The 27,613-nt window shown below is 39.0% G+C and overlaps 1 protein-coding gene across 1 annotated transcript; it reads left to right on the top strand.

The window, feature by feature from the left end:
- SLC16A4 (solute carrier family 16 member 4) lies at positions 1 to 27,206 on the top strand. The gene is made up of 9 exons (XM_033092437.1): positions 1 to 994; positions 1,687 to 2,451; positions 6,054 to 6,186; positions 6,944 to 7,087; positions 7,257 to 7,418; positions 8,741 to 9,259; positions 11,038 to 11,249; positions 12,319 to 12,412; positions 21,651 to 27,206. The coding sequence occupies exons 2-9, from the start codon at positions 2,365 to 2,367 to the stop codon at positions 21,773 to 21,775; spliced, it is 1,476 nt and encodes a 491-aa protein (XP_032948328.1). The 5' UTR covers positions 1 to 994; positions 1,687 to 2,364; the 3' UTR covers positions 21,776 to 27,206.
- The last annotated feature ends 407 nt before the right edge of the window (positions 27,207 to 27,613 follow it).

Genomic DNA, 27,613 nt, shown 5'->3' with positions numbered 1-27,613 from the left:
GAGGAAGGAAAGCTGAATCATCTCAGTAATTTTCTAGGGGACACCTTAACCATTTCCAAAATGCAATAAGGAAAAAAGTTTCATTAAAATTTAAGTATATACCTTCTCTGGAAGTGTCTGGCATTAAGGTAATTTTTTTAAAAAGCAATTAAAATGGGGCCTAGAACTCCAAATTAGTACCCAGAATCTTTAGTCAATACACAAAAGGCCACACAAATAGGCCAAATTCCCTGAAGACTGCCATCTGTAGCCCAGGAAATGTATCTCCCAGTTCTGGGGGAGTGGTGTTTTCTCCTGCAAAATAAGATGTCCTGACATCCTCCCTGAGGAATAGTAGAGACACAGGTATCAGAGTCCTGGGGCCCCACCCCCCGCCTTGAGCATAGTGTTAAAAGATAAAATGAGGCATATTAAAAATTGTAAAAACTTACTTGAGCAAAAATCTATTTGAATCGGGCAACACCAAACTAGAAGTGGTTTAAAAGCACTTCACCAACAGGAGCTCAGGGAGATGCTTTTATAGAGAAAAGGAAAGGAAATTATTGATTGGCTATAGCTGAAAGCCTGGTTCACTGTAATTGGTTGTCTCAGGTTTTGATTTCGTAACCTGGAGGCCTTTACGGGCTTAGATTAGGGTAGGCCACCAGAGTACCAGAGCCACCTCAGGCTAATGACCTCCTTGCTAAATTAATTCAACATAGTTAGCAAGAGGATTTTCTACTTGGTTTACTCCAATGCTTCTGAGTCAGGGTGCGTGGAGGGAAGGCCCGGGATAATGTCAAATCACAGTCTTTTGTCTCCTCAGAGAGTAAAGTCCACTGGCAGGAGAGTCCAAACTGGCTCTAACCTCCTGGCCTCTTACAATGCTCACTTGTTTTCACAGTGCAGCAGAATGAACTGCCTTTAAAAAACAGAGTAACATTCTAGAGAATGGTATATTTTTCTTACCAAGGTGCCTCAGCTGTGGAGGATTCCTTTGCTAAACACGTCAAAGGTAAGATGCAAACAGGTTTGTGAGTTGGGGCTGGTATTTTGTGTGTGGAATGACCACCTTCTCCTCCGGCCCAGCCAACCCGACAGACGGCCATTCCATGTCCTGCTGGAGGATTCTCCTTCCTAGGAAGAGACAGCCTGACAGCCCGACAGTGCGAAATAAAGAGTGCTGTTCCCCTTCCTTAGAACATTTACATTTTCTTGTTTTGCTATTTCTCTCCCTCTCTCTACACACACCCCGGGGGTGCCAAAACAATGTATACACACGACTGGTATTCATCTTTTGTTATCGGTATATATTTAATATTACAATTTTAATAGTTTTTTTCCTTCCTTAAAATGTGTATACATTTTCCGGGGCACCCGCTGTGTGTACTGAATTTTACTGAACCGTTTGTGAGAAGGTAGCAGACGATGACACATCACTCCTGAATACTTTTTAACATATTCTCTTACAAGACCACCATCACGCCCAAGAGATTTGTGTTCTCTACAATCCATATTCAAATTTCCCCGATTGACCTCCCAAAATCCTTTACAATTTTGTTTCTGGTCCAGGATCCATTCAAGGAGCAATCATCACATTTTGCTGTCATGTGAATTGGGTCCCTTAGAATATCTTCATTTTAGCAAGTGCTTTGTGAAGGGAATTCCTAAACCTGAGGCTCCCCCTCCCGTTTTTATTTCTCTAAGTCAAGAGCTCACCCAAAGGACCAGCGGGTGAGTGAGGCGCTGCTTTCCCCAGGATTGCAGATCTGGGGGGAGGACCCCGAGGACAGTGCTAGGAGCAGCCACTCCATCATCAGTGAGGTGAAGCTTTCCAGGTAACTCGTTTGCAATTCCTACCTGAAATAAACTGAGTGATCATCTTATCTTCACGCCATTCAAACTGGTGGTAGAGATTTTTCTGTGTTGGGTTTGACGTCCCTCAAATCACACCCATTCATTAACTTTTCCTTACTTCTCCCTAGGTTCTCTCTGGATTGTGATTACGTAAAGAACAGGTATAAGAGGGCATTATAGTCAGGCAGACTTTTACATGACTAAGGACATACTTCAAGAGAACTGTCAAAGCCACGTGGACTTGCCAGGTGAACCCAGGCAGCAGAGCCCCAGAAAAAATCCCCGAAGATGATATAAACTCCTGCTTGCATTTGTGAAGTTGAGATCAGAGAGTCTCTAAACAACTTTAGAAACAAGAGGAATCATCTATTTTTTTAAAGGGTGAGCTAAAAAATAAAATGACAGTACAAGTGGTTTTATACCATAGAGAAAAATAGTTTAAAAGTTTAGATCCGTTTCTCATCAAATGAATCAACTATGTCTTGGATTCACCACAGGGACCTTCGCATTTAAAACGGACAAAGTATCATGTTGAAGAGGGAGGGAAAGGCCCGACCCTACACTAAAGCCCTGGATGGAGGTTGGGGCTGGATGATTGTGTTTCACTTCTTCCTGGTAAGAATTTCCTTTCCCTTTCTTACTGCCTAAGAGGGCACTCGGGACAAAGGTTCTGAGCAGCCTAACAAGATCACTTTGAAATCGGAATGTAAATGGGAGGGGCGGAGGGAGAGGGAGCATGGGCAGGACCTGCCAACAGCTGCTCACGTCGGTAGCCCACAGTGAACCCAGGAGAAAGTGGAAAACACTGCCTTGAGTGAAAGCAGCACTCCCATCCAGTCTCCTCCTCCCTCCCACCCCTTAAAATTACAGAAAGTGCCAGTCACCAGCATGGCAGTTAGAATTTGGGGACCGGTGGAGAAGCCCACAGAGGAAACTGAGTGGCAGTCAGAGAAACAAGCGGCGATCCAGAAATGCAGCGTCACAGAAACGTCCAGGCGGAGAAAGTGAGGAGCAGTGACGCTGAGAAGTCAGATCACGGAAATGACAATGGCTATTAGCTTAGCAACAGGGGGTGTCTGATAACCTTGCTAAGAGCCGGTACCACGGAGTGCTGGGATGAGAAAGTGGAGAAAACCTGACAGACTATTCTTGTTTGTCTGTGAAGACCAGGAAGAGCTAGGGTGATACTAGAGGGACATAGGGTAGAAGGAAATTGTTTAATTAAACAATAATTTCTGACAATGTCTGATGCTCTGTATTCAAAAGGGGCCACTGTGGCTGATCCAGCCCCGCCCCCCTTCCCAAGACGATACTCTAATTAGAATGAGGGTGAGGAAGTTCTTTTGGGGGAAGGAGATAAAGATAAAAAGGAAATAAAGGGGCTGGATCAGCCAATGAATTTCTAGGGACTTTTATTTTGGGGTGAGCCTGTTTATGTCTGATGTGGACTCTAGGATAGGACCGAAACCAAACTAACTTGGTCCAAAGCACAGGATGAAATATATTTGTCTAGTCTGCTGAGTTAACTAAGGGAAAACCCAGATCTTGGGAAAAAGATTTTTAATCTTTGAATCAAAATAGAAACAAAGTTGGAAGGTTACAAGGGAAGGAGGGTGGGTAGAGGCAAAGGCTGTCCTTGACTTACTTGATATCCAAAATGGGAGACACAGACTGTTATTAGAGACAAGTCATGTCCACTCACTGCTGCTATGCCCAGACTTCAGACAGGCCAGAAAGGATAGGTTCTGAACGGGGAGGTACCAGGAGCTAGCCAAATTCAGATAGAGGTGCCAGCAAAGCTCACGTCCACAGAAAAAGAAGGCTATTTTCCAGAATGATGCCCTGCGGCAGTATTCCTTGCTCAGGAGAGGACAAAATCACCACTCTGGGTATTTTGAACTGAGAGAAATAAGTCTGGATCATTCAGTTTGTGAGTGTTCCCCAGCCTCATTTCCTGATAGAAGCACCTTTGGGGAACATTCTGATGACAAACTGTCTGAATATGGGGCTTATATCTTTTTCACTTCTGAATACACAGCCCTGGTATTGTTCATTCTAAATCATAAAAAATTAGTAGCCTCTATCAAATTAGAATGGAAAAAACATTAAGAGGACTCTTCCTCACCACCCACAACTTGTGCCACCTTGGAGTACTACTACTGATTCAGTTCCTTACTCCAGACAAGAAATATTAGTCTGAAATAAGAGTCTAGCTATGGAGATGGAGGGGGAAGGTCTTGATTATTTAGCAGGTAGGGGATAAAGGAATGAGGTGCCTCAGAGGAGGGAGGTCTCTGACTCAGGTGAATGGGTGGATGGTACCAGTCAAAAGAAAAATAGAAAGGAAGAGTAGGCACGGGATAAGGGAAAGATGAGTTTAGCTTTGGATGAGCTGACCCGAGTTAGAGAGAGATAGTAGACACTTATATAAATGAGTCTGAAGCTCTTGGGAAAGCAGAATGGTTACACAGTAAGTCACAACAGTTTGAATATTAAGTGGGAAGTAGATAGTCCCTGAATTATGGTGGTTTTCAATGGTACAAAAGCAATACACATAATAAATTACACGACATAGTCAATGCTTTATTATAAAAGTCTTCGTATTAGATGATTTTCCCAACTGTCAGCCAATGCTCAAGTTCTGAGCACATTTAAGGTAGGCTAGGCTAAGCTGCAATGTTCAGATTAGATGTATTCAATGCATTTTTGATAGGACATTTTCAATGTATGGGTTTATCGGGATGTAACCCCATTTTACGTCAAGGAGCATCTATCTGTATTAAATACTTTCCCAGAACTTTCTCGATCTTCACAGTCCTATGAGCTAAGTAACATTTACTTCACCTCCACTTTACAAAAGAGGAAGTTTAAGTTCCATGAAGTAGTTTGCCCGAGGTCACACCGCAGTAGGAAGCAGAACCAGGATACAGGCCAAGAGTTAACCATGTAGAACAGGACTCACAACTATTACATCACGGGTCCACGGGTGGCAATTGAGGCCTTGAGAGTTAGTGACTGTCTACAGCACAGATATACAGCGAGATGAATGCAGACCCACAGGGAGAAAATACTTACTACGTGGACAGAGAAAGTGGAAGCAGTGGAAGAGAATCCAGGGTCTGTGATTCTTAAGCAGTGCACGGCCAGGTTGCAAGCAAAGAAAGTGGCCTTGAAAAACCAAGGCCACAGAAAAAGGGAAAGGGGAAGCTAAGAAGTCCCTGGAGACAGAGTGCACATAGCTCCAGGGCTTTCAGTATCAGTGGACCGCAGCCAGGTGGCTTCCCTTTTTGTTCCTCCCTCAGGACTCCTGCCCTTCACTGCCCCAGGCTAATCAGAATCCCAAGAAACAAATGTTACCCTATTTCCCCGAAAATAAGACTTAGCCAGACAGGTCTTATATAAATTTTTGCTCCAAAAATTAGAGCTGATTATCCGGCTAGGTCTTATTTTGGGGGAAACATGGCAGTGCTCCCGCACAGAAAAACCTGATCTGAAAGCCATGCTCCTCCTGGAAGGGAGGAGGGTGGTGCAGACAAGGAGGGTCAGGTGGGACGAAAGGAAAGGATGGGCATGTGACCCAACCATAAGGTGACCTACCCTTGTTGTCCTGGCATAAATTAAGTGTTCCCTTTTGCTTATCTGTTTCAATTTGGATAAATTATACGGTCCCTATTTATATATCAAGCGAAGGAGGGTATGCAGCTCAAGAGAAGAGTTACAACAAAGCTAACCTAAGAACTGATAGGAACAATTCTTGATCTTTTGGACCAACGTGCCTCTCACAAAGGTAACTGGACTTAGCTGTCTTTAACAGATGCTATTGTGTCAGGTTGGTGCAAAAGTAATTGCAGTTTAAAAGGTTAAAAATTGCAAAAACTGCAATTACTTTTGCACCAACCTAATAACAGGACAGTAGAATACTGGTCGGCTGGAGTCACTTTATCTGGGTTCAAATCTCAGCTCCAGTACCTCCATCTTGAGCAACTCTCTAAACCTCAAAATCCGGACCTCCAGTCCAGTACTGACACACCTATTCCATAGCCTCGTAATGAAAACGAGATGTATTCATGTAAAGTGCTTAGAGAAGCTCTTAGGGGATGACCACCCCATAGAATATAAATGCATGAGGAACTGCCAAACGAACTGGTATATACTGGTAAGCCGGGCAGCTGAACCTCGTCTGTCTGACTTGGACTCTTTGCTCTGCTTTGTTTTAGGTCAATGTGTTTGTGATGGGGATGTTCAAGACGTTTGCAATTTTCTTTGTGGTTTTTCAAGAAGAATTTGAAGGCACCTCAGAGCAAACTGGTTGGATTGGATCCATCATGACCTCGCTTAGTTATTCTGCAGGTATGAAGCCAGCAATAAACTTGGTGTCCAAGACGAAGGGCCACCTGGGGCAATTCTGAGAAGACTCATCTCTCAGTCACTCAAGACTGAAGTGTGGCCACAACTCAGGTTCATTTATTAACATGTACAGCGGAGAGAAGGAAGGATTTGCAGTACTTAGCCTCCACTTGACTTGGTAAAATTGGAAGAATTATAGAGTTCAAACAAAGCAAGTTGAAGAATCCAACGACATAATCCCATGATTGCATTTTTCATGCCCCGTTTCTTTCCACAGTGCCTTAACGTAAGTTCAGTGAGCCAGTCTCTCAACTGTGAAGTCAGACGGTGAAGTTCTGATCTGGTCATCTAAGTGTACTGAAAACAGAGAACTAATTCCTCTTCCTTTAGTTCTGTGTGGAGCTCTAGTGTGTGGGGGAGGAGACTAATGATCAAACCTTGTTCTAAGCACAGGCCACCAGACACAATCTCATTTTGTGGAGGTTTCACAATGCATTTTCAGTAAGCTTCCCCTCCAAACCTGCTTATTTATAATCCTCTTTTCCTTTAAAATAAATAAATAACTCTTCTTCCAAAAAGCAAAACAGTGTGGGGCGGGGAACATTAAGAAACTCGGGAGAGATACCTTTTCGAAGGATACACAATACTCCAAAGTAGCGTCGTCCTGTTTTCCTTCAGTTGTTCATTTAAATTACTCATCAGAAGACAAGGGCTGCCAGAGCATACTCACGTAGTACTAGCTTTTCTCTCTTTTCCCAAGGTCCCCTAGTTGCCGTTATCTCTGACATATATGGAGAGAAAACTGCCTCCATTCTTGGGGCTTTGCTTATTACTGGTGGATACCTGATCAGCAGCTGGGCTACAAGCATTCCATTTCTTTGTGTGACTATGGGATTTTTACCTGGTGAGTCCACTGTAAAAACGAAACTATAAAAAGGGGAACTAGGAGCCTTCCCTGTTACTGTCCATGGGTCCAAAAGGCCTAGTTTTATTATCGTGGGTCCAGGACAGTATCTGGTCTGGTACCAAGGCACTTCGAGTAAGTGATTCCGACCTATTGTTTTTCATTTTAGGTTTGGGTTCCGCTCTTGTATACCAAGCAGCTGTGGTGGTAATGAGCAAATACTTCAAAAAACGATTAGCGCTTTGTACAGCTATTGCCCGTTCAGGGGTGGGATTGACATTTCTGTTAGCCCCTTTTACAAAAGCCATGATAGATCTGTATGACTGGACAGGTGAGTCATTCTGTGTCTGATCTATCAACTCTACACGATTTCATGTTCAGCCTTTCCCCTTGAAAACGGGAAGTGAAGACTTCCGCAGCTAGAGTGGAAATGAGCATGACCTCTAAAAGGACACATGCTCCTCTTCCTTGGAGAGTACAGAGCAGAAGAGACCTTGAACTACCTGCAGGATCCACCAGCCACACAAGCAACTCAGAGCTCACCACATGGTCCCCGTCTGAGGGGACAGGGCACTCAGTGTGGCTGGGAGACACCTGCAGGGAAAGCCATAGTCCTGGGGAGACAAGGGCTCCCCACTCCTCTTTTCCACCACCAAAGCATTCTCTTTTGAAACTTTCCCTTTAAGAAAAAAAATCTGCATTAAAAAATGCCTCCTCCATCAGACCCACTAAAATAGGCAAAAGAAAAAAGAAAAAATGGGGTAAAAAGAGAATTATGTTCCTTAACACTTAATCTCTTACTGCCAGCTACAAATTTTCACAAATGAAAACCATTCACTCCAAAATGTTCTTTGTGCCTGAGATAAAACATTCAGATTAAAATAATCTTCAATTATTTGAAAAACACAATATGCACACATATATGAATATACATAAGCCTATTTCTATCTACAGAGCAGTTCTGTTGAATCTTTCCTACATAAAAAACTACCAGGAGTCACATGGTGAACAAGACCAGCTGACAAATCCGTAAGACAGGACAGAACCTACAGCAAGTTCTAGGTCTAGAAGCACCACACATAAATCACCAAAATCAGGGAACTACTCAGCTTCAAAGGCAAAACTGGCATCTGTCTTCTTTCAAGAAAATTAAAAATGTCATGAGATGAAAGCCTGTCACTTTTTCCAAGGCAGTTTCCAAATGATTCCCATCATCAAATTCTATTTTTACTACATCTAACTCTATACTATCACTTCAGGATATTTAAAATCCCTATTTAAAACACAACGTTATTTTCTAATATTTGAAATACCAGCACGACCTCCTCGCAAAAAAAAAACACACACACACACAAAAAAACACCATTCTGTTTTCCTTTGGCACAAATGACACTCTTTCCTTGTATGCCATCTATTGGTGCAACTTTCTGGTTTTTCTATCTCCAAAGAACACCCTGCTTTCACAAAGATACAGCAGTGTGGACAGCTAACAATTAAATCATCAGATTTAAATACTTTCAGTTAAATTCAGGAGACAAAGGAATTATTGCACTATGAAGATTTAGTGCCGGAGCTCTTCTGAGCCTAAGAACATCGAGTATTGTGAAATGAGAGGTAATTTTTTTAACAACTTCTCAATTTCTCTTTATTTAGGTGCCCTTGTTTTATTTGGAGCTATCGCACTGAATTTGGTCCCTTCTAGTATGCTCTTAAGACCCATTCATATCACAAGCGAGAGCAATTCTGGTATTAAAGATCAAGGTAGCAGTTTGTCTGCAAGTGGTCCAGAGGCCGTGTGCGGGACAGAAACCTCACACTGCATTGAGACACAGGAGCCTTCCATCAGGGACAGTGCTATGCAGAAGGCTGGACGACCTGGTACAAGTTTAACAGACTCACAAAATCGAAACGAAGAGTTCAACAATGGGCCGAACAGGCGCCGATTGTTCCTAATAACTGATGAAGAAAGTTTCGAGAAAAAGGCTATTTTGTGGAGCTGTAAACAAAAATTCTGTGGTATTTCTCTTTTTAAGAATCCTTTCTTCTACATATTTACGTGGTCTTGGCTCTTCAGTCAGTTGGCATATCTGATCCCTCTCTTTCACCTGGTAGCCAGAGCCAAAACACTGGGGATTGACATGACGGATGCCTCCTACCTCATTTCCGTAGCTGGTAAGAAAGCTTCAACCTCACATAAACAAAAAGGGCTTATTAATTTTTTCACGTGTGTCTGTCTGACACAGGAAACATTGTTTGTTGGAAAATACTTATTTTTAAAAACCAGTGCTCAGTGGCAAAAGCTCCAGAAGCAAAAAGAAATCCTAGGTAGGTGTAACTCATTCTCTGGGTACACCTGCATTTTCCTCTCAAGTGCGTATTTTCATTTTCAATAAATCACTTTCACTTTCCTGCAAAAAAAAAAAAAGAAAAAGAAGAAAAAGAAAGAAATCCTAGGTAGACAGCATGGTGCAGTGGTTGAAAGGATCGGTTCTGGAGCTAGACTTCTAGTCTTCTTAGACTTCCATACTTCCTAGCTGTGTGATCTTGGGCAAGTTACTTGCCTTCTCTGTGTCTCAATTTCCCCATCTGTAACATAGAGCTAAGAGTACCTACCCCTATAAGGTTATGACGATTAAACAAGTAATGCATATAAAGTTTAGAATAAGTTAAAAATAAAAACAAGTAATAAGTTAAAAGTAAATAAGTTAAAAATAAACACAATCATTTTAGTTGTGCACAAAAATGTATGGAAACAGGATACTTGATCCAGAACATACAAGTTCTCAACAGACAAAAGTCTAAAAAAAAAAATTGAAAAGGGATGAAATGGTACTGGTTTGTGCTAATTATCTGGAAAGTCTCAGTAGCTCAACATTGACTTTTCTCTTGCTAATTTCTTGCAAGACTATTTACCAAGCCCTACACAACTGACTGCATCCCGTTTCCAATTGCAAAGGCACTGAGTCAGTCAAATAAAGCCTGTGTACACGCACAAAAAAGATACACAGTGGAAACTGATTGTTTCACTAAAATGGCAGTATCAATTTAGATCAGATTAGAGCTAAGGACCAAAGAAGGTAACATAAAGACTCAATGTGCATCCTAGGAAATAACTGTAAAAATAGATACAGAAATGGTTGTACGCATTTTTTTTCTTTTGTGTGTGTGGAGCAATTTAGATTTTATGTTTGAACCATAGGAAGAATTTAAAGTACAAAACAGCTGTAGCTCAGGTTACTCTTGGTGAAAATCTCTCAATATTTAATTGCTACATTAGTTTATAACAGGATAAAGGATGAGAATGTTTTATCATGAAACTGAATGAAAAGGTAGTTCAACTTTATTCAAGTTACACCATAGCTCCAATGTTCAAAATGTGATCTCCCATTTCCAGACTTCCTACATATTTTCAAGTTAAGCACAATAACTTTAAGGACTGAATTATCAAAACCTCACACACAATTAGAAGAGGCCCACCTACCTTTTCCCCGAATAGTAAGACTTCGTTATTTACATTCCAATCACCCACCACATGACTACCCGAGGACACTGATCTGAAGGAACAGGACCAGGAACTAACTAGCCCTTAAGAGACCTCACTTTCTCACCTACAGGACCTCTTTGAGGAAGGCCACCTAAGCCCAGGGTCCTCTGTAACCAGGAATTTGTTTGATGGCATTTCCTTTCCAAACACAATCAGAAAAAGCACCTGAGGGGTCTTTTACCCAAACCTGGAGGTGCCTTTCTAGTATTTTATTAGATGTGTTTGGAATATGTAAGTAATGATAGAATCTATTGGTAGACAGACAAAACCGTTTTTTCCCTCACACATCGTAGCCTCAGGATGAAGCTGTATTCTTTAGGAAAAGATGCCTTGGTCATTCACATTTTTCAAAGGGGCTAGGAAAACAGAAATGGGACTCCTTCAGACCTGTTTAATGTTGTTCCAGGTATCACTGAGTCAGTCAGTCAGCTTATCTCCGGATGGGTTGCTGATCAAAACTGGATCAGAAAGTACCACTACCAGCAGTCTTACCTCATCCTCTGCGGCATCACTAACCTGCTTGCTCCTTTAGCCACCACGTTTCCACTACTTATGACCTACATCGTCTTCTTTGCCATTTTCTCTGGTGGTTACCTGGCACTGATAATTTCTGTACTGGTGAGTAGACACACTCATTAACATTGTTAAACCATTTAGTAAAATCAAGTATTAATAATAATCTCCCCCAAAGAGAATACGTATTTTGTATCCATTTTATAATTAAAAAACATCATACCCAAGGCCTCAGAAACCCTGCGCCTGTCCTGTCCAGTTATTCATCTTACCTTGGAGTGGGAGAGGGATGATGAGAGAACTATCCACCTGAAACAGGAAAGAAATGAAAGCAAAGGACCAGCAGGATTCCATTTTGCTTGTCAGTCTCCCAGAATGTTCGGCTTGTGTTCACTTCTTTCCTTCAGCTCCAGAAATTTCTTTGGATCCTTCTCAGACACAATATTGAAGTTTCCTAAGAGAAAAAGGGGCTCTCTGACCAGTGTGGCTTCTCTTGTTGAGAGAAGTTCTGTGTATTTCAATAGGGACATTGTTTTTTTTAACTATTCTCCATTTTACCCCAAATTCACTTAAAGTCCTATACCCAAATGGAACTGAAATACAAATACTTCTGGGTTCTTCTTGGAACCCCAGGGGTTCTTCTTAGAACTAGGTCCCCAATGTACTGGAACAGAACCCCTGGGAAAGCTCTGGCCTGGTATCAATATTAGAATAAGTGCTGCAGGCACTTACTGAGGCTTTGACAAGTCGAACTTTCTAAAGCTGAAATCAACTCCTGGCAGTATGATTTCTTACAAACCAATGGTTATACTCAGCCACAGATGGATTCAAGAATACCACTGTTGGCTCAGATTGTAAATACCATTTATTTCATAATAGAAAAGTGAGGTTCCGGGGAAAAAAAGGACCCCTGAACCACCTAAGACTAAAAAAAGAAACAAACAAAAAAACCCAATGTTCCTTACTAACAAAATGAAAATTGCCAGCCTAGCGAACTTACCGTTCCCTATTTGCCTCAGCTTTTTTACAGTATCAGGGCAAAGGCCATGCAAAGCACCTCAGAAGTCAACTGTTCAGTTTCAGATGACAGAAACAGTATTTGTCTCTTTGTAGGCATAGGTCTGTACAGAATTTCCTCCTCAATATGGCTCACACTGCGTTCTAATCCCTACAGGTTGATCTGTCTGGGCATTCGATAGTACACCAGTTTTTGGGACTTGCGGGTTTCTTCACTGGGATAGCTGTCCTTTCTGGACCCCCTATAGCAGGTAACAACTTAGTCACATTTTGAGCAAATGAAAGAAAATGCTGATCCATAATTAATAGTAACATGTAATGACAATATCAGGTTGAAAGAAACCGATCTCTCTGGCTGTTCCTGTATGAATTCTCACACCCCATCACCAATCCGAGAGAATCTGACGGTTAATTCAACAGATGTGCACTAAGTAGATTCATATACCCTCTTTGATGTCTTAGAGCAGGGGTTGTATGCAATGTCTATTTGTCTGGGGAGAAAATCCAGAGTTTTATCAGAGTCTGAAAGACCTATGATACTTAAAAAAGCAAAACAAAACACTACAATCTTTTATCTAAACAGGAGTCGATTTTGTAGAGTTTGAAAGTTGCAAGCTGGACCCCTTTGCTCTTCAGATGTGCCATACATCTGTCCAGGGCATCTCAATATTTTCAAAAAGGAATGGAGACCCTTTATATTCTATCTGTGCCACAGGTGGGAGGATACATGGCCCAAAGGCCAGAATATCTGTAGAAAGAATATGTGTGGCCACTGGTGAACATTAATACAGGTAGAGTAAAAATTGGGGGAGTTTTGATTATTTAAGATAGCTTTAAGACTAGTGTTGTTTTATACTCACTATTTACCTAACTGAACATTTTGTGCTTGCTGAATATTTAATCCAAGACTATTAAAAGACTAACTACTCACATAGAAATATTTCTAGGGAACAGAGTTAAACCTTAGTATCTTTCATACTATAGTTCTCAGTATACAGTGGTACCTTGGTTTTCGAACGTAATCCATTCCGTTAAGACTGTTCGAGTTCTGAAATGTTTGAAAACTGAGGCACGGTTACCCCATAGAAAGTAATGCAAAATGGATTAATCCATTCCAGACCTTTAAAACCAACCCCTAAAACTGCAAAATTAGAATGAATTTTACTATCTAATGATACCATAGATCCATAAAATTTACCGTGTTCATAAACCAAAATGTTCGTCAGCGGAGACATTCGAAAACCAAGGTACCACACTGTATTTGAACGTACAAATCAATACATCATTTCCAATCATCCACAAAAAGGAATTCAACCTAAAACTTACTTTTGCCTTCTTCAGCTCTGAAGTGAGACAAAAAAGGGATCGGATCTCGCCCCACTTTTTAAAAATTAAAAAATTTAAGTTTTTAATTTTTAAAAAACTATGTTTGTATCTCTGTATACTTAAGACTTAGAAAAGGCAAATATCAAAAGTATAAAAATCTAATGATAAAGACTTTTGCTGGAAGAGGGAACAAAACGTACCACTCTCTGAGATTCAGTTTAGGTGTACCTATTCTAAAGGAAAAATTTATACAATATGCAACCACTCCTTATTTGCGTGTATGAACATACCTCTTCCCACGTTGTCTAACTCAACCTACACTTCACACATGGAAAGCAGGCTATAATTTTAAGGTCAAGCCAGGACTGTTATATAGGACCAAACACCAGAGGTGCCTTGCAGAACTAGTTACGGTTAGTGCCCAGACCAGTGAGATACAGTAAACAGAGCTGAAGTATAATTTGCTGATGCATTTTTTCAATCTTGATCCTTCTTCACTGGCTGTCCAAAGACACCTGGAACTTTTCAAGCGTACTGGGCCAAAAGCATAGGGAAGTAATACCACCGCACAAAATATTGTATTCAAGCGATAAAGCAAGTAACAAAAGTACAACATGTTTAGAGATTTTCTGGTGTATGTTTTTGAATACATCTTAAAATAAAATATTCAGAGTTCAGTATAAGAGAAGACAAAGCCAAGTTTTGTGAGGACCATTACCTGAAATGGAAAAGCTGTATATCATTTGTAGGCCTTGAAATCAATTTGTTGGGTCATGATCTTTTCAGGTTTTTTTTTTTAATAGAAAAGGATAAACAATAGAGAAGATTACAAAACAGTTCATCACTTTATTGCGAAACTTTTATTTCACACATACATACCTGTGTAACATCAATATATGTGATGTAAAGTACATTTCTTACTGTCAGTGAGTCACAAAAAGAAAAAATTACACGCCTTTTATTACCCGAACTCCACAATACCCTGGCACTCTACATGAGGCTAAAGACTGCTCGTGATAGAATTTTTACCTGCTAATTCTGAGAATACTATTTAGGCAATTATAAATTTTGTAAGTTCTACAAAAAAGTCAAAGGAATTGATAAGGCTGTTACTGAAAGCTTATGTATAGATTTTTAGTCTGGGTGTTGCTCACAGTATCGTAAACAAGATTATGATTACTAATCCACAATTCAGTTAAATTTCCTCCTCTATACCACGAATTCTCACTGACTGCAATGTTGTGCTAAGCATCTTGTTGAAGGGAGAAACTTCAGGAAAGCCTTTGCTCCTGTAAGTCATTCCTCTGTTTAAGGACGAAGAGGATTTTCCAAAGGCCATTCATTAAGACTTGTTCCTAACTTGACTCCAGCAGCAACTACCCAAGAAACTTCAGAAATGTTGATTGACAGATGCACTCAGTTCTCAACAGGAATGAGCAGTTACATTACTGACTTTAGTTTTGACTAAATCAAAAGGCTTACTGGTTATAAAATTAATGTTAAATTCCCAACCAAACTTAACATCTTCAAAACTGTGTGAGATTCTCAGTTTTCCCCTTACCTGTTAGCTCTGTTATTACCAAATGCAAAAGTTGAAATTCCTATAAGATTACATGCATTTTAAATTAGGAATCTAGCAAACAGCAAAACTTTTCACAGTAATCGTCAATCCTGTATGGAAATGACAAAGAAAAACAAGTTAGTCCTACGCAGCATATTTTAATAAAACAAGGAAAGAAAACATAGACAGGAAAATTATTCATCCACATTTTTTTAAACTATGATTATAATAGAAAATATAGTAGCAACACAATTCGTTATCAGATTTTTGCTGAAACTGACACAAGGGAGTGAAATGGATAAAAGTTAACAATGACTCCCCACCGCCATGTCAACACATCCCCTCAAGCTACCGCCCTGCCCATCCCGCCCCACAGCCCTCCTCTTCCTTTCCAATACTCCGACGACAAATTCAGTTTTAGTTCATTAACATGGCCTGCTTCAGAGGAGGTCAGTTTTAGGGTTGTTCTCAGTTTCCTGACCTAAGGTGGTGAATAGGCCTAAGTGTAGGCCAATGTTAGTCCCATACAGGACTCATTGCTCACCCAAACCCAACTGGTACTCTTTGCAGGTAGGTGCCATCCAGAGCTACACGCGGGCACCAAGATGGAAGCCTTGGTAGGCTGTCGAAAAATAAAAAGTATTGACATTTTAAAACCTATTATATTGCTAATAGACCCGTTCACAAAAGTAAACCTGCAGAAAGCAAGATAAATACAAAAATAGTGCCTTGGGCAAAAGCAGCAAGTATATAATCATATTCTCCAAAACACAAGTCACATGTAAGCTACTTACGTGAAATTGCTAATCTAATGGCCAAAGGCATTTGACTTGTGAGCTCAAAATGCTAAGGGCTCAGTTTCATTTCAAACTGAAACCACCAAGGGCCCATACTACCTCCCTGCAAAATGAAACTGAACGCAGTTCCCCTCTCCTCCATATACCTCCCTCCCCCACATTCCCAACTGATGAATGCATATAAGATGCTAATATAGATTTAAAGCAATCACAATCATCTTCTGAAAACTCCCTTAAAACACCATAAATATTTTATTACAACTCAGTATTCATTCAATAAGTACCAACGAACTCACTGGCATGACTCTGCTAGCTGCTCTGTGGGACACAGAGAAGGCAAGTTATTCTTCATGTGCTTCCAGAGCTCAGAGAATCACAGCATACTCACAGCACTCACGCTGCCACGTGCACTGCCAGGACCTAACACCGAGGACAGCACTCTAGAACCTCCCAAACTGAGAATTATTAGCATTTGCATTCTTCTTCCACTTCATTATAGGAAATTTGGTTAGGCCACTTCAACCCATGTCTCCATTTTCTTACCTTTAAATGAAGACATTCTAAGTGAGCTGTGGTATAAAAATGATCTTAAAATATATTAAAGCTTCACTGAATCAAGCAGGTACTTCACAAAAGTCATTTTTTTTTTTTTTTCTGACAAACTCAAGGCAAGCCATTTCTAAAGCCAAATAACTAAGTCGATTGTTCGCCGGCGTAAGTTAAAGATAATTAGTTCCTAGAGGAGAAGTACATCTCTCTCTTGCTATTATTTGCCGACCTCACACCTCATCAAAAATACCATGGGGTAAAACTGGTCATTTTTCACTAACTCTTTGTGTTTTATAAGAAAAGGCAGTGGCTACAATGGAAATGCATCCACCTAAGTTTGCCTCTGTCCCATTAACACAGAGAAGTCCGTCTCCTCATGAAATAATAGGTCACTGCCTATCTCTACTCCATCCTCACTTCATATACAATATTAAACATATACAGTATCAAACATTCGGGTCCGACCCCAAATGGCTCAGGAGGTTGGAGCTCCGTACTCCTGACTCCGAAGTCTGCCGGTTCGATTCCCACATAGGCCAGTGGGCTCTCAACCCCAAGGTTGCCAGTTCGATTCCTCGACTCCCGCAAGGGATGGTGGACAGCGCCCCTTGTAACTAAGATTGAACAGGGCACCTTGAGCTGAGCTGCCTCCCGGATGGCTCAGTTGGTTGGAGCGCGTCCTCTCAACCACAAGGTTGCCGGTTCAACTCCCGCAAGGCATGGTGGGCTGTGCCCCCTGCAACTAGCAACGGCAACTGGACCTGGAGCTGAGCTGCGCCCTCCACAATTAAGATTGAAAGGACAACAACTTGACTTGGAAAAAAGTCCTGGAAGTACACACTGTTCCCCAATAAAGTCCTGTTCCCCTTCCCCAATAAAAACAACAAAAACAAAACAGAAAAAAAACCAGCCAACAAACAAACATTCCACCCCATCCTCACTCCACCTTTTATCAACCATGGCCTCTACAGTTTCATCTGTCATCTTGGCCTATCAGTTGAGAATTTCTCTAATGGCCAGAAATTTTATTTGGAAAACAAGCAAAACAAGTCAACTTCTTGGTCTGCTATAAATCCCTTCTGGAGGCTAGGATGGGTGGGGGACAAGTGAGAAAGCAAAGTTCTCTGTCCTCTAAGCCCTGCAGAATATATTATACCCTAAAGAGACAAAGGGAAATAATGCAGATCATTTATGTATCCGGTGATTATTTTCCCCACAAACAACAATGGTCCGTAGAATTTTACTTTGATTCAGTAAGGATTAATGACTCCTTACAAACACATAAAAAATAAATTCCAAATAGCTCTGTAGTGTGGTTTAAAAAAGAGGAGGTGGGAGGGCCTCCTTCCCTCACAAATATATCCCTTTGCAAGGCCAAGGAATTAAGTTTCAAAATCCTAACAGAGATCATAATCCTTTTAATAAAACTCACAGCAGAACCAATAATTAAAGCACTCCCAGTATATCTTACTGCAAATTTCTATCATGGGACCTTTTAGAGAGTTTCTGTCTTAAAAGGCACTGAGGTTTAAATTTGCTAAAGTAGGTTTCCCAAGATTTTCCCCATTGTGGCACATAGAGTACTTGTACAGTGGACCCAAAGTAAAATGACCTGGCTGCTAATAGCCAGTGACCCCAGGGATGAGGGAAGACCACGGTCTCGTACACCTTGGAAGTCTGCCACTATGCTGCAGGCCATCAGCTGTTAGTTCTAGTTCAGTATCTTCCAATCACTTACAGCATTCTCAATCACTAGTTTGAACTACCATCGAGGAACTCGGGGATTAGGGGCCTTCTGCGTGTAGTTCAAGTTTTAACAAGATGATCAAGAGTAAACTTAACAGCAGCAATCCTAATAAAAAGGATTCGTGACTAAGCTCAGCAATCAAATTCTGAGATATCACAGATATGAAAACTTTTTAGACAGGATGTTAAACTCACTTTGAAATGTGTATGGCTTAACCCATAAAATAATGTTAAATTGTTTTAAAACGTTGACATTTTAAAAAATGAACTTAGAACACTATGTTATAAACTATCAAACTTGGAAGATTATTCTAATCCCGTTTGTGTTGACTGTAAGTCAACTAGTTTGCAAAACTATTTAAGGAAGCTGAGCCCTATCTTCTTAGTTGTTTGAAATTGTCTCAGGAAAATTATTAGCCATTCCTGCCCAAAACATGGGTTACAGCCATAGATATAAGGGAGTAATTTGGAAAACAATTTTTTGTGCATAAGAATAACTGGGTGCCATCCAGGATGAAGAATGCTTGAGCCAACAAACCTGCACGATCGACATGCATCTCAGGTGAATCTGACGCAGGTAGTCTGTAGACAGAGGAAATGCGTACAGGGAACTGCGGCTTAGGAAGTCTGTACCAGTTGCCAGTGGACACCTCAGGGTTGGCTACATAGAGTAACACTCAGCATGGAGTGGACACTCAGACGCACACACACTCTCCCTGCATTATGGCTGGTACATAATCACGACTTTCTCTGCCATTCACAATTCTTTTGCTAGGACCACAAAGGAACCCAGTCTTTTGCATTCAAAGCAGTTAGAATACAGTGGCTTTTGAACTACCAACAATAATTTCTTTTAAAAAAATATATACTTAGAAGCATTAAACTGTTTAGGGTTGAAAGTGCATTTGTACACAGCTGTTTCATACTGTTACAAAAAACCGGACAGAGATCTGATAAAATCAGAGCAAATAATAAACTTCTATTTTCAGTGGTGGGGAAAGGCAAATTATTCCAACCAAATAGGGTAGATGTTTCAATATTTATGAAGTTCTGAATTTAACTTATCTAGTAGCCACTTAAATCAAACCCTGATTATAACAGCTAATACTTTCATAAGACAATTAATCAGTAATGAATTACAGTCCTGCATCCTATATTTCACCTCATATTTGCTATTATAAATAGAATCCTAAAACTAAATATTCAACTGTATATTATTACTATTATCCTACTGAATTGGCAACTGGATCTTAGAATAAAAAATATACTAACATCTCAATTATAAAGTATGTCTATACTTTAAACAGATTTGAAACAAATTATTTCATTAAATTTTGCATGGAAATATATGGAAATAGTTCTATACATGCTGAATGATTCCCTGCCCTGGCAAGAAAATATATTAAATATATTTTAATCTTTAATGTTTCAGAAACAACATTCTGACTTTTATGTGTGTGCGTATGTATGTGAAATGAAAAGCTTATAAGCAGTTTTCTCTTAAGCGGTTTTAGGCCTTCTGGGATTTATTTAAAACCACCACCCACTTACACTATTTTTAGCTGTGCCGTCCTGACCTTTTAGCAGCACTATCCACCTCTGTGTCCAAGAATTTCTAGTCTTTTCCCAGAGTATTATTTCTAATACCTGTTTCATAATTCACAGGTTATGTATATACTGGTAAATTTGCTGTACTGGTGGGACTAGGGCAAGAATGACAAAGGAAAAAAGGGTATGCTGCTGCTTTCCACACTCCTTTCTAGAAATTTCTAGAGATAAGAGATTGATCACCTATTTCTTGGATACATAAATGTCAATCACAATCAACATTAATACAAGGACTTGTCCTAGTAGGTTTCATTCCACTCTTTTGCTTAACTCCAAGAAACATTTAATTGAGGTCACTGATCAAACAAGGAGTCAATAAGTAAAAAGCAACTTAAAAGTCAGCTGAATTTAAAAGGCTATAAAACATTCCATTCATTCATTGCATTAATAGGAAACATAAAGCTAACGAAACAACGGCAACAAAATTAAGTCTCTCTCAGAGCCAAACAAGAGAACAAAGAGACAGGAGAGAGAGACACAGACCAAAAAAAAAAAGGGGTACACTCTACACAGCCAGTGAGAAATCACGTCCCAAGATATAAATGAAAATCAAAGACAAAACGTAAGCTCCAGGCGGGCTCACGGGTTCGATTCCCACCAGGGCCAGTGAGCTGCGCCCTCTACAGCTAAGATTGTGAACAACGGCTCTCTCTGGAGCGGGGCTGCCGGGAGCGGCCGGTGGGCAGCGTGAGTGGCCGGCAGCCGGCGAGAGCTGCTATGAGAGGCCGACCAGACTGACCACCAACTGCCTCAGCCGCGCGGGGGGGCGGGGAAGGGGGGGGCTCAAAGATCGTAATACCAGCATGGGTCAGGGAGCTGTGTCCTACATAACTAGACTGAGAAACATCAGCTTGAACAGGAGTGGTGGGGTGGGGAGGCAGAAGAAGGGGGAAAAAAAAAAGCTCCATAAGGGTTGGCTGGCGTATAGCACCAAAGTATTTTGAATAAATGATCAGAATAACAGCTTTAACTTTTTAAGATTTTTTTTTTTTTAGGATTTTAAATATACAAGCCATAATGTAAATTTTCATCTACAAACATAATACGTATATAATGGTCTATCTTCATAATAATACTGAGAACTTGACTTTTCACAGGGTTGACTTTTGCAACAGTATTTGAATACTGGCAACTTGCACATATATTCTTTGCTACCACATACAGTTTAAAAAAAATAAACTGTTTTACTTAAAAGTTTACTGAAAAGTTAAGTTTTACTTAAAAGTACCATTAGTCAAATGATTTTAAGGACACCCCCTTCTCTCCCCATTCTTGTTTTAAAAGAGCATTTTGATTTGCGGACAAATTAATCATAATTAAACCCACTGACCAAGCAGTCAGTTCCTTTTCATCAGCCCTTATCACTGTGTAAGTGACATGGTTAATACCTAACACCCCACTAAATTGTACAGTCTGTGAGGGCAGGGACCATATCTGTTTCGGTTCAGTACTATATCCTCAACCCCTAGCACACTGCTGGGAATACAGGTAAGTAATCAAATATTTTTGTTCAATGAAGGAAAAAAGAAAATCACTTCTCTTATTTTCTTCTTTGGAAGACAGTAGTAATTCACAATCATTTTATTTGTAAGACTAGTGGCCTTCTAATAAGATTCATCATAAAATACAGTTATGTGTCCCTAATTTTCTCCAACTTCCATTGTAAGATGAGAGATGAGTTCCAGGTCCACAATGACTTTTTCCCCACAGGGTTAAGTCCTGGCGGAACTGACAACTTCATCAATAGAAAATCAGACAGGTCAGCAGCTTGACTAACTTTCTAAAGGGTTACGATACAGACTGGTAAGTACAGGAGGCTCCTTTGTTCAAGGAGCAGTTTGTGGCTGAGAATGACTAATGCAAAGGTTTGCGTTGCTAACAGAAATCATTCCTTCCTTCCAGGCTGGTTATATGATTATACCCAGACATACACAGGCTCCTTCTACCTCTCTGGCACATGCTATCTCGTCTCTGCAGTTTCCCTTTTCTTTGTACCACTGGCTGAGAGATGGAAAAGTAGAGTCTGACCAGAAGGAAAGAGGACTGTAATCAACTGTGCGCTTAACAAAAGAAAAGCTAAACTAGTAAGTCACTGGAAACAAAAGAAAATCTAAACAAGTAAGTCATTGGAAACAAAAGCTTGGGGAAAAAGTTTCCTTGTTTGTAAAAGGAGAAGGCAACTGAGATAGGTTTTAAGGTTCCTTGTTGCTATAGCATTCTGAGGAATGTCTAGTTGGTAGTAAGAAAGATGTAAGAGCAACTTACATTAAAACATTTGTTAGTATTCAATCAAATAGGTTAAAATTTTAATTGAAGCTGTTACCTTAGGTATTAAATAAAAATCAGAATGTACTGTAATAATAAATTAACCAAACTCAATGTGCCATGGTGATTCAGTTTAATAAATATGTGAAGACAAAAAAAAAAATTTTTTTTCTTAAAGTAGTATTAAACATAGCCATTGGTCGACTAGAACTCTGGAATCTGAATATTAAAATCTTGTTTAGTGACTGGAATGTTATACACCCCCCAAAAAGTTTATCTTTGCTTACTGACTAGAGGTACTCTTTGTCTTCCTTTACTTTATTTCTGAAATTTTCTGTGATAAACATGTATTGCTATGTAATAAAATGATTTGACTCAAAAAACTCTTCATTTCAAGATCATGTGACTAGTACTCCTGCCCATCCAAACAATATTACTTTTTCACTACATCTAATTATCTAAAATATTCAAGCTAAATATCTAGGTGTGTCTTTAGAACTACAAGTTTTATATGAAAGTTGAATAGGTGGCTTTTCGTGGACGATATCCTTAAACCAAAAGATGTTCCTTAAACATGGAATAATTACGTTAATTAATAATATCACTTAGACTAAGCAATTACAGGTCAATAGAAAACCCTTCATTATCTGGTGATTTTAATTAAAAAACACCTACAGTTCTCTGCAATACCAACCTCCCTTTAGCATTGCGTTCACAATGCTGCTTAAAACTATTACTACTATTATTATTATTATTATATCCTTCCATTTCTCTCTGATTTAAAATATCATCCCTATAGAGAAAAACCCTAAACTGAAAGCCTGCTTTTAGCTTCAAAATGCCACACTCTCACTCTCCACATATGCTGTTGGGCGAGCTTCGCCGCCACCTAGGATCCCAAGGCTTGTCTTTCTCCACCAGGGAGTCTCACTTATCCTTCACAATCTGATTCACTCAAAGGCCACCTCCTCTGGAAAGCCTTCCCTGGCATGAAGTCATTCTCTCATCTGGAATCCAGGTAACTATCTGAGTACTATATGAGCTTACACGTCAACCATTTCCATTAGTCTGCAAGATTAATAAGATGGCAGGTATTTTATTCATTTTTGTAGTCCTCAAGGCCCAGCATAAACTTTGGAACCAAATTAATCGGGGGCCAAATCTCTGTTATCTTAAAAATAGTAGTTGGTCCTATTTAAATGTATAGGGTTCACATTAAATGTAAATGTCTAACATACTTTTACATTTTAGATGTAAGACAATATTAAAAAAAAAAACCCAGAACCACCCCTCATACACACAAACAGCAAAAATACGTAAAAAACCCCAGCTCTGCCACTTGTTCCCAATTTCTTCCTCTGTAAACTGAGGATAATACTGCCAATCTACCTCACAGACGTATTATGAGGATTGAATGAAAATATACTGGTACGAAGCAAAATAGCCCTCAGACACAGTAGCTGCTGATTTCCTTTCTTCTGCTTTCTACATCAAAAGAAAAATAAAATAAATTAATACTTTATTAGGAATCACTCTTTCATCCTCCTTCCCTTTTGAGCAATGATTGTTCTCAAAAGAGCTTTTCCTCTTATGAAAGCAAACTGTACATTTTAAGTAGAACCAACTACAGAACTCTAAGTTGAGTTCTGATTTATGAATCGTATGTAGCAGCAGTTCTTTGTCCTACTCAATAGCAATAGTCCCTCTAACACCTGGGTGGTGTGGATTTAGGAAAGGCTGAATAATCCCTAGACTACAGGAAGCTGAAGTCTTCTATAACTAATGCATTCACTGTAATTAACTCATGATGCTCCTGTTCATTTATTACTTTTCTTGGACATTATTAGATGTCAACACATTTCTGAGAACCCATAATCTAGAAATACTATCCCAGATATATGTATTGGGTTTCAAGAAAAGCAAAACAGGACACTGATTTTCTTTCTCCTTTTCCCTCAAGAGGTCCTTATGGGACAGAGAATAAAACAAATATTAGACTTCAGTTATACAAGCATGTGTGTTTGGAATGGTAGGGTGGTGAATAACTTTATTTCAACATCTAACATATAGTAGTCACTGAGATAGGCACATTTTTATATATTATCTTATTTAATCTTCACAACCTTTAGAAGCAGATCATATGATGCCCATTTTATAAATGAATCAACTTAAGGTCAAAGAATTTAAATACCCATTAAGCAGTGGAGTCACAATTCAAAACACATACTGACACAAAACCCTATGCTTTCTTTCCTCTCTACATCACCCTTGTTTTTTGGCAGTTCCCCGAGATTATGAAGCTAATTTAATTGAAAGCAGTTATCTTGTAATAAATTTGTTCTAACTCAAATTGGCATAAAATTTTAATATCTAGATTGAAATAAAAATGCAAAGTAGCCAAGAACCAAAACAAACACATCTGCTACACTGCAATAACAATGTAGTTGTTAAGATAACTTTTTTAGGTCTTCCATTATTCACTGAACCTGACCAAAGAAGGTAGTGCCTAAGTATAGGCCACTTATAATTCCTTAATACTAAAATATTATTAGCATTAATAAATAAATAATTCATTTCTAATCAATTTATAATAAATTATCAGCCTTGAAATATATATCAATATTATGTATTTTACTTAGAGCTATGATAACTTGAACATAAAAGTTCAGTATACTTTCGTCTCAGCTAGTTACTGGGTTATATTTAAAACTTACGATAACTATTTCTTGCTGCTCTTACTCTGAAGAACATGCCATATTATCATTGTTAACGAAGGAATTTTCTATATAGGTCATTAAACACTATTTCTGATACTAAAATTCTATATACTTTATAGTACTTTTAACCTTCCCCACCTAGTATCTCATTATCATCAGGTCAACCCTGTGAGGAAGTTGAAGAGGTATTATTATTCCTGTTTTATACATAAGGAACAAAAAAAATTAAGACCAAGTTATTTGCCTAAAATTACAAAGCTGGTCCTTGACAGAGCCAATTCTGAAACCTAATTACCAGTGTTCATTAGATCATGGCCTTTGGCTCCTCTTCTTTAATGAGTCTCTAGGAGTTTAAAATTTAATAAAAGCAACAATTATGTTTAAATGGACTGAAATAATTTTGTGATCTTTTCAAACAATTTAGGCATATTAACATATGTGATCCTAACTTTGTAAAAAATTGGCTCCTTAGTAAAAAAATTTGCCTAAATGTAAAATCAGCTTTTTCCATGGGAGAAAAAACACACCATGTGTTATTATTATTTGATTTTAACTGGTTTTGAGAGACATAATACAAAACTTAGGCAGTGGTTTCTCTGAAGACCTCAACATAAAACCAAAGTCCAATACTTTTTAAAAACCTTGAGTGGTTTTTCTTAAGCCAGAATCAACTTGTTGGAGGTTTTATATCTACATATGTGGCTATTCTTTTGCCACAAATATTTACCCAATTGCCTCACATTTATCAACTATATAGGGTTTGACATATATATAAACAAATAAAACATAACTGGAATGAACTTTTAAATACACCAGTTTAAAATTCATGTCTTATTTCTGTGAGAGGTAAGCTGGCATTACCCAGGACCACAGAGACAAATATGACAATCATTTTTCAAAAAAAAAAAGAACCGAATCCCTGGTACATTCTGACAGAAGCTGGTATATTGTAAAATCTCCTTCTATCCAAAATGATGATCCATAAAAACCTAGTGAGGCCTTTTTAGGGACGCAGAGAATAAACTAAGATAGGGCGACCAACTGTATGAGTTTGGCTGGAAACAAGGGCACTCCTGGGACTCAGGACTTTCGGTTTTCAAACCAGGATGAATTGGCCACCCTTATGCTAAGGAATGGAAAATACATCTGGATGTCTGGATACTTCATAGCATGCATCCGAAAACTAAAGTTTTTTCTAATTACCTCCTCCAAAAACTCACAAATTCAATTCTATTTTTACCTCATTCAAGCCACAGTGAGCAAATAGAAACTAACAGGACACACACTGGTAGTTAAGGAAGAGAGACATACATGTTTAATGAGAATCGACTTTTAGGCATTAACTGACCAGGGACTTGGAAATTTTAAAAAATGAATTCACTTTCCCTATTGAAAAACTTCCAACTTTCACTTCTTACACTATTTTTACAACACTGATGGTTTATATTGAAATCAAGCCAAGATGTCCTATTCTGTGGTGACGTCAACCAACATTATTTCATGTTCATTTAGCAGGGAAACATCTCTAACAACATACTTAAGAGCAGTATGTTAGGACCAAGGAAATGGCACAGGTATGTTTTAAAGGACAAGAGCTAATACTGTCTTCCTTCCAATATTGCAAAGCTGCTCAGTTTAGTATATATTATTTACATACACCAGTCTGTAGATCAGAAGAGTTTGTCACACTTGATTAAACAATGTCAAGACTAAATGCCCCGACTATGCAGCATAGCCCTCTGAAGCCACAGCAATAAGATGACTCACCAATTGGCAGGTGTCTTAGGTTCTATGAATAATGGGTGTCTGGCTGGACGAGAACAAATGTTTGTGCCCAACAGACGACCTCATCCTGCTCGGCTAAGAGGGGAGAAAGGCTTAAAAAATGGTTAGCATAGTACTTGTTTTATAATGTAAAGAATCAGACTTTGCTCCAAAGAAGAGACTTATAATTCATGCAGACTTTTAAAATGTCCTCTGTGCATTTTATATGCCATTTTATATTTTCACTTATCAGAAGAGTACAACAGAGTAAGAGCTAAAAGAATAAAAATCAATTTTATGACCCCCAAATTAGAAATACTAAAAGTGAGAATTATCATACTGAGTTCACTGCTTCAAGAAATTTGAAGTCAGAGTCACAAGAAAAATAAATCCATATTTAAACCCTCCTATTGTTTAATGACTTGATGTCAGTTTCCACTCAAGTGCAAATCAGTTCATATTTGAGTTCTAGTTCGCTGATGGATATCCTTATGTGAAAACTGACAGCATGCCAGTTAATAAGACATGGGTTTATAAATATGGAGTTTAAAAGAAACTTACCCTTTCCCTTTGTGCAGCTCTGACTTCCAACCCAGTTTCTATAGAAACAGGAGGACAAGTGCCAGTGACAGAAGTCTGACAATTAGAACTCATCTTTTAGTTGTTGAATAATAAAGCCATATCCCAAAGTCGGCTATAGGTTTCTGATTGTCAGTAGTTCCTAAAAAGAAACCCAGGAGGAAAAAAAGATGTTTAACCAATACTGTACTTAGAAATGCTCCCTCCTTTAAACTTGGGTATTAAAATAAAAAGAGGAGGGAGATCCAATACTATATGTTTTTAAAATTTTATTAGATATCCGAAAACATCTCTAAACTTAAGGAGTAGCAAATAAAAGGAAAAGCATCTTTAAAGGTTCAAAATACCTTTAAACCAATATATTAAAAGAAAAAAAACACTCATGTATCACAGAAATGAAGTATTTTCAAACACCTAACCTTAAAGTTCAGATTAATTCATTTTTGTGGAATGAATTTTCAGTAAGATTATTAACATTGCAAAAGGTAAACTTCACAAACGAAATTTGTCAGGAAAAATTAATGATGATATATATAGCTA

This window comes from Rhinolophus ferrumequinum, chromosome 22, assembly GCF_004115265.2.
Source record: "Rhinolophus ferrumequinum isolate MPI-CBG mRhiFer1 chromosome 22, mRhiFer1_v1.p, whole genome shotgun sequence".
NCBI classification, from domain to species: Eukaryota; Metazoa; Chordata; class Mammalia; order Chiroptera; family Rhinolophidae; genus Rhinolophus; species Rhinolophus ferrumequinum.
This window is presented reverse-complemented; position numbering and strand designations above follow the sequence as displayed.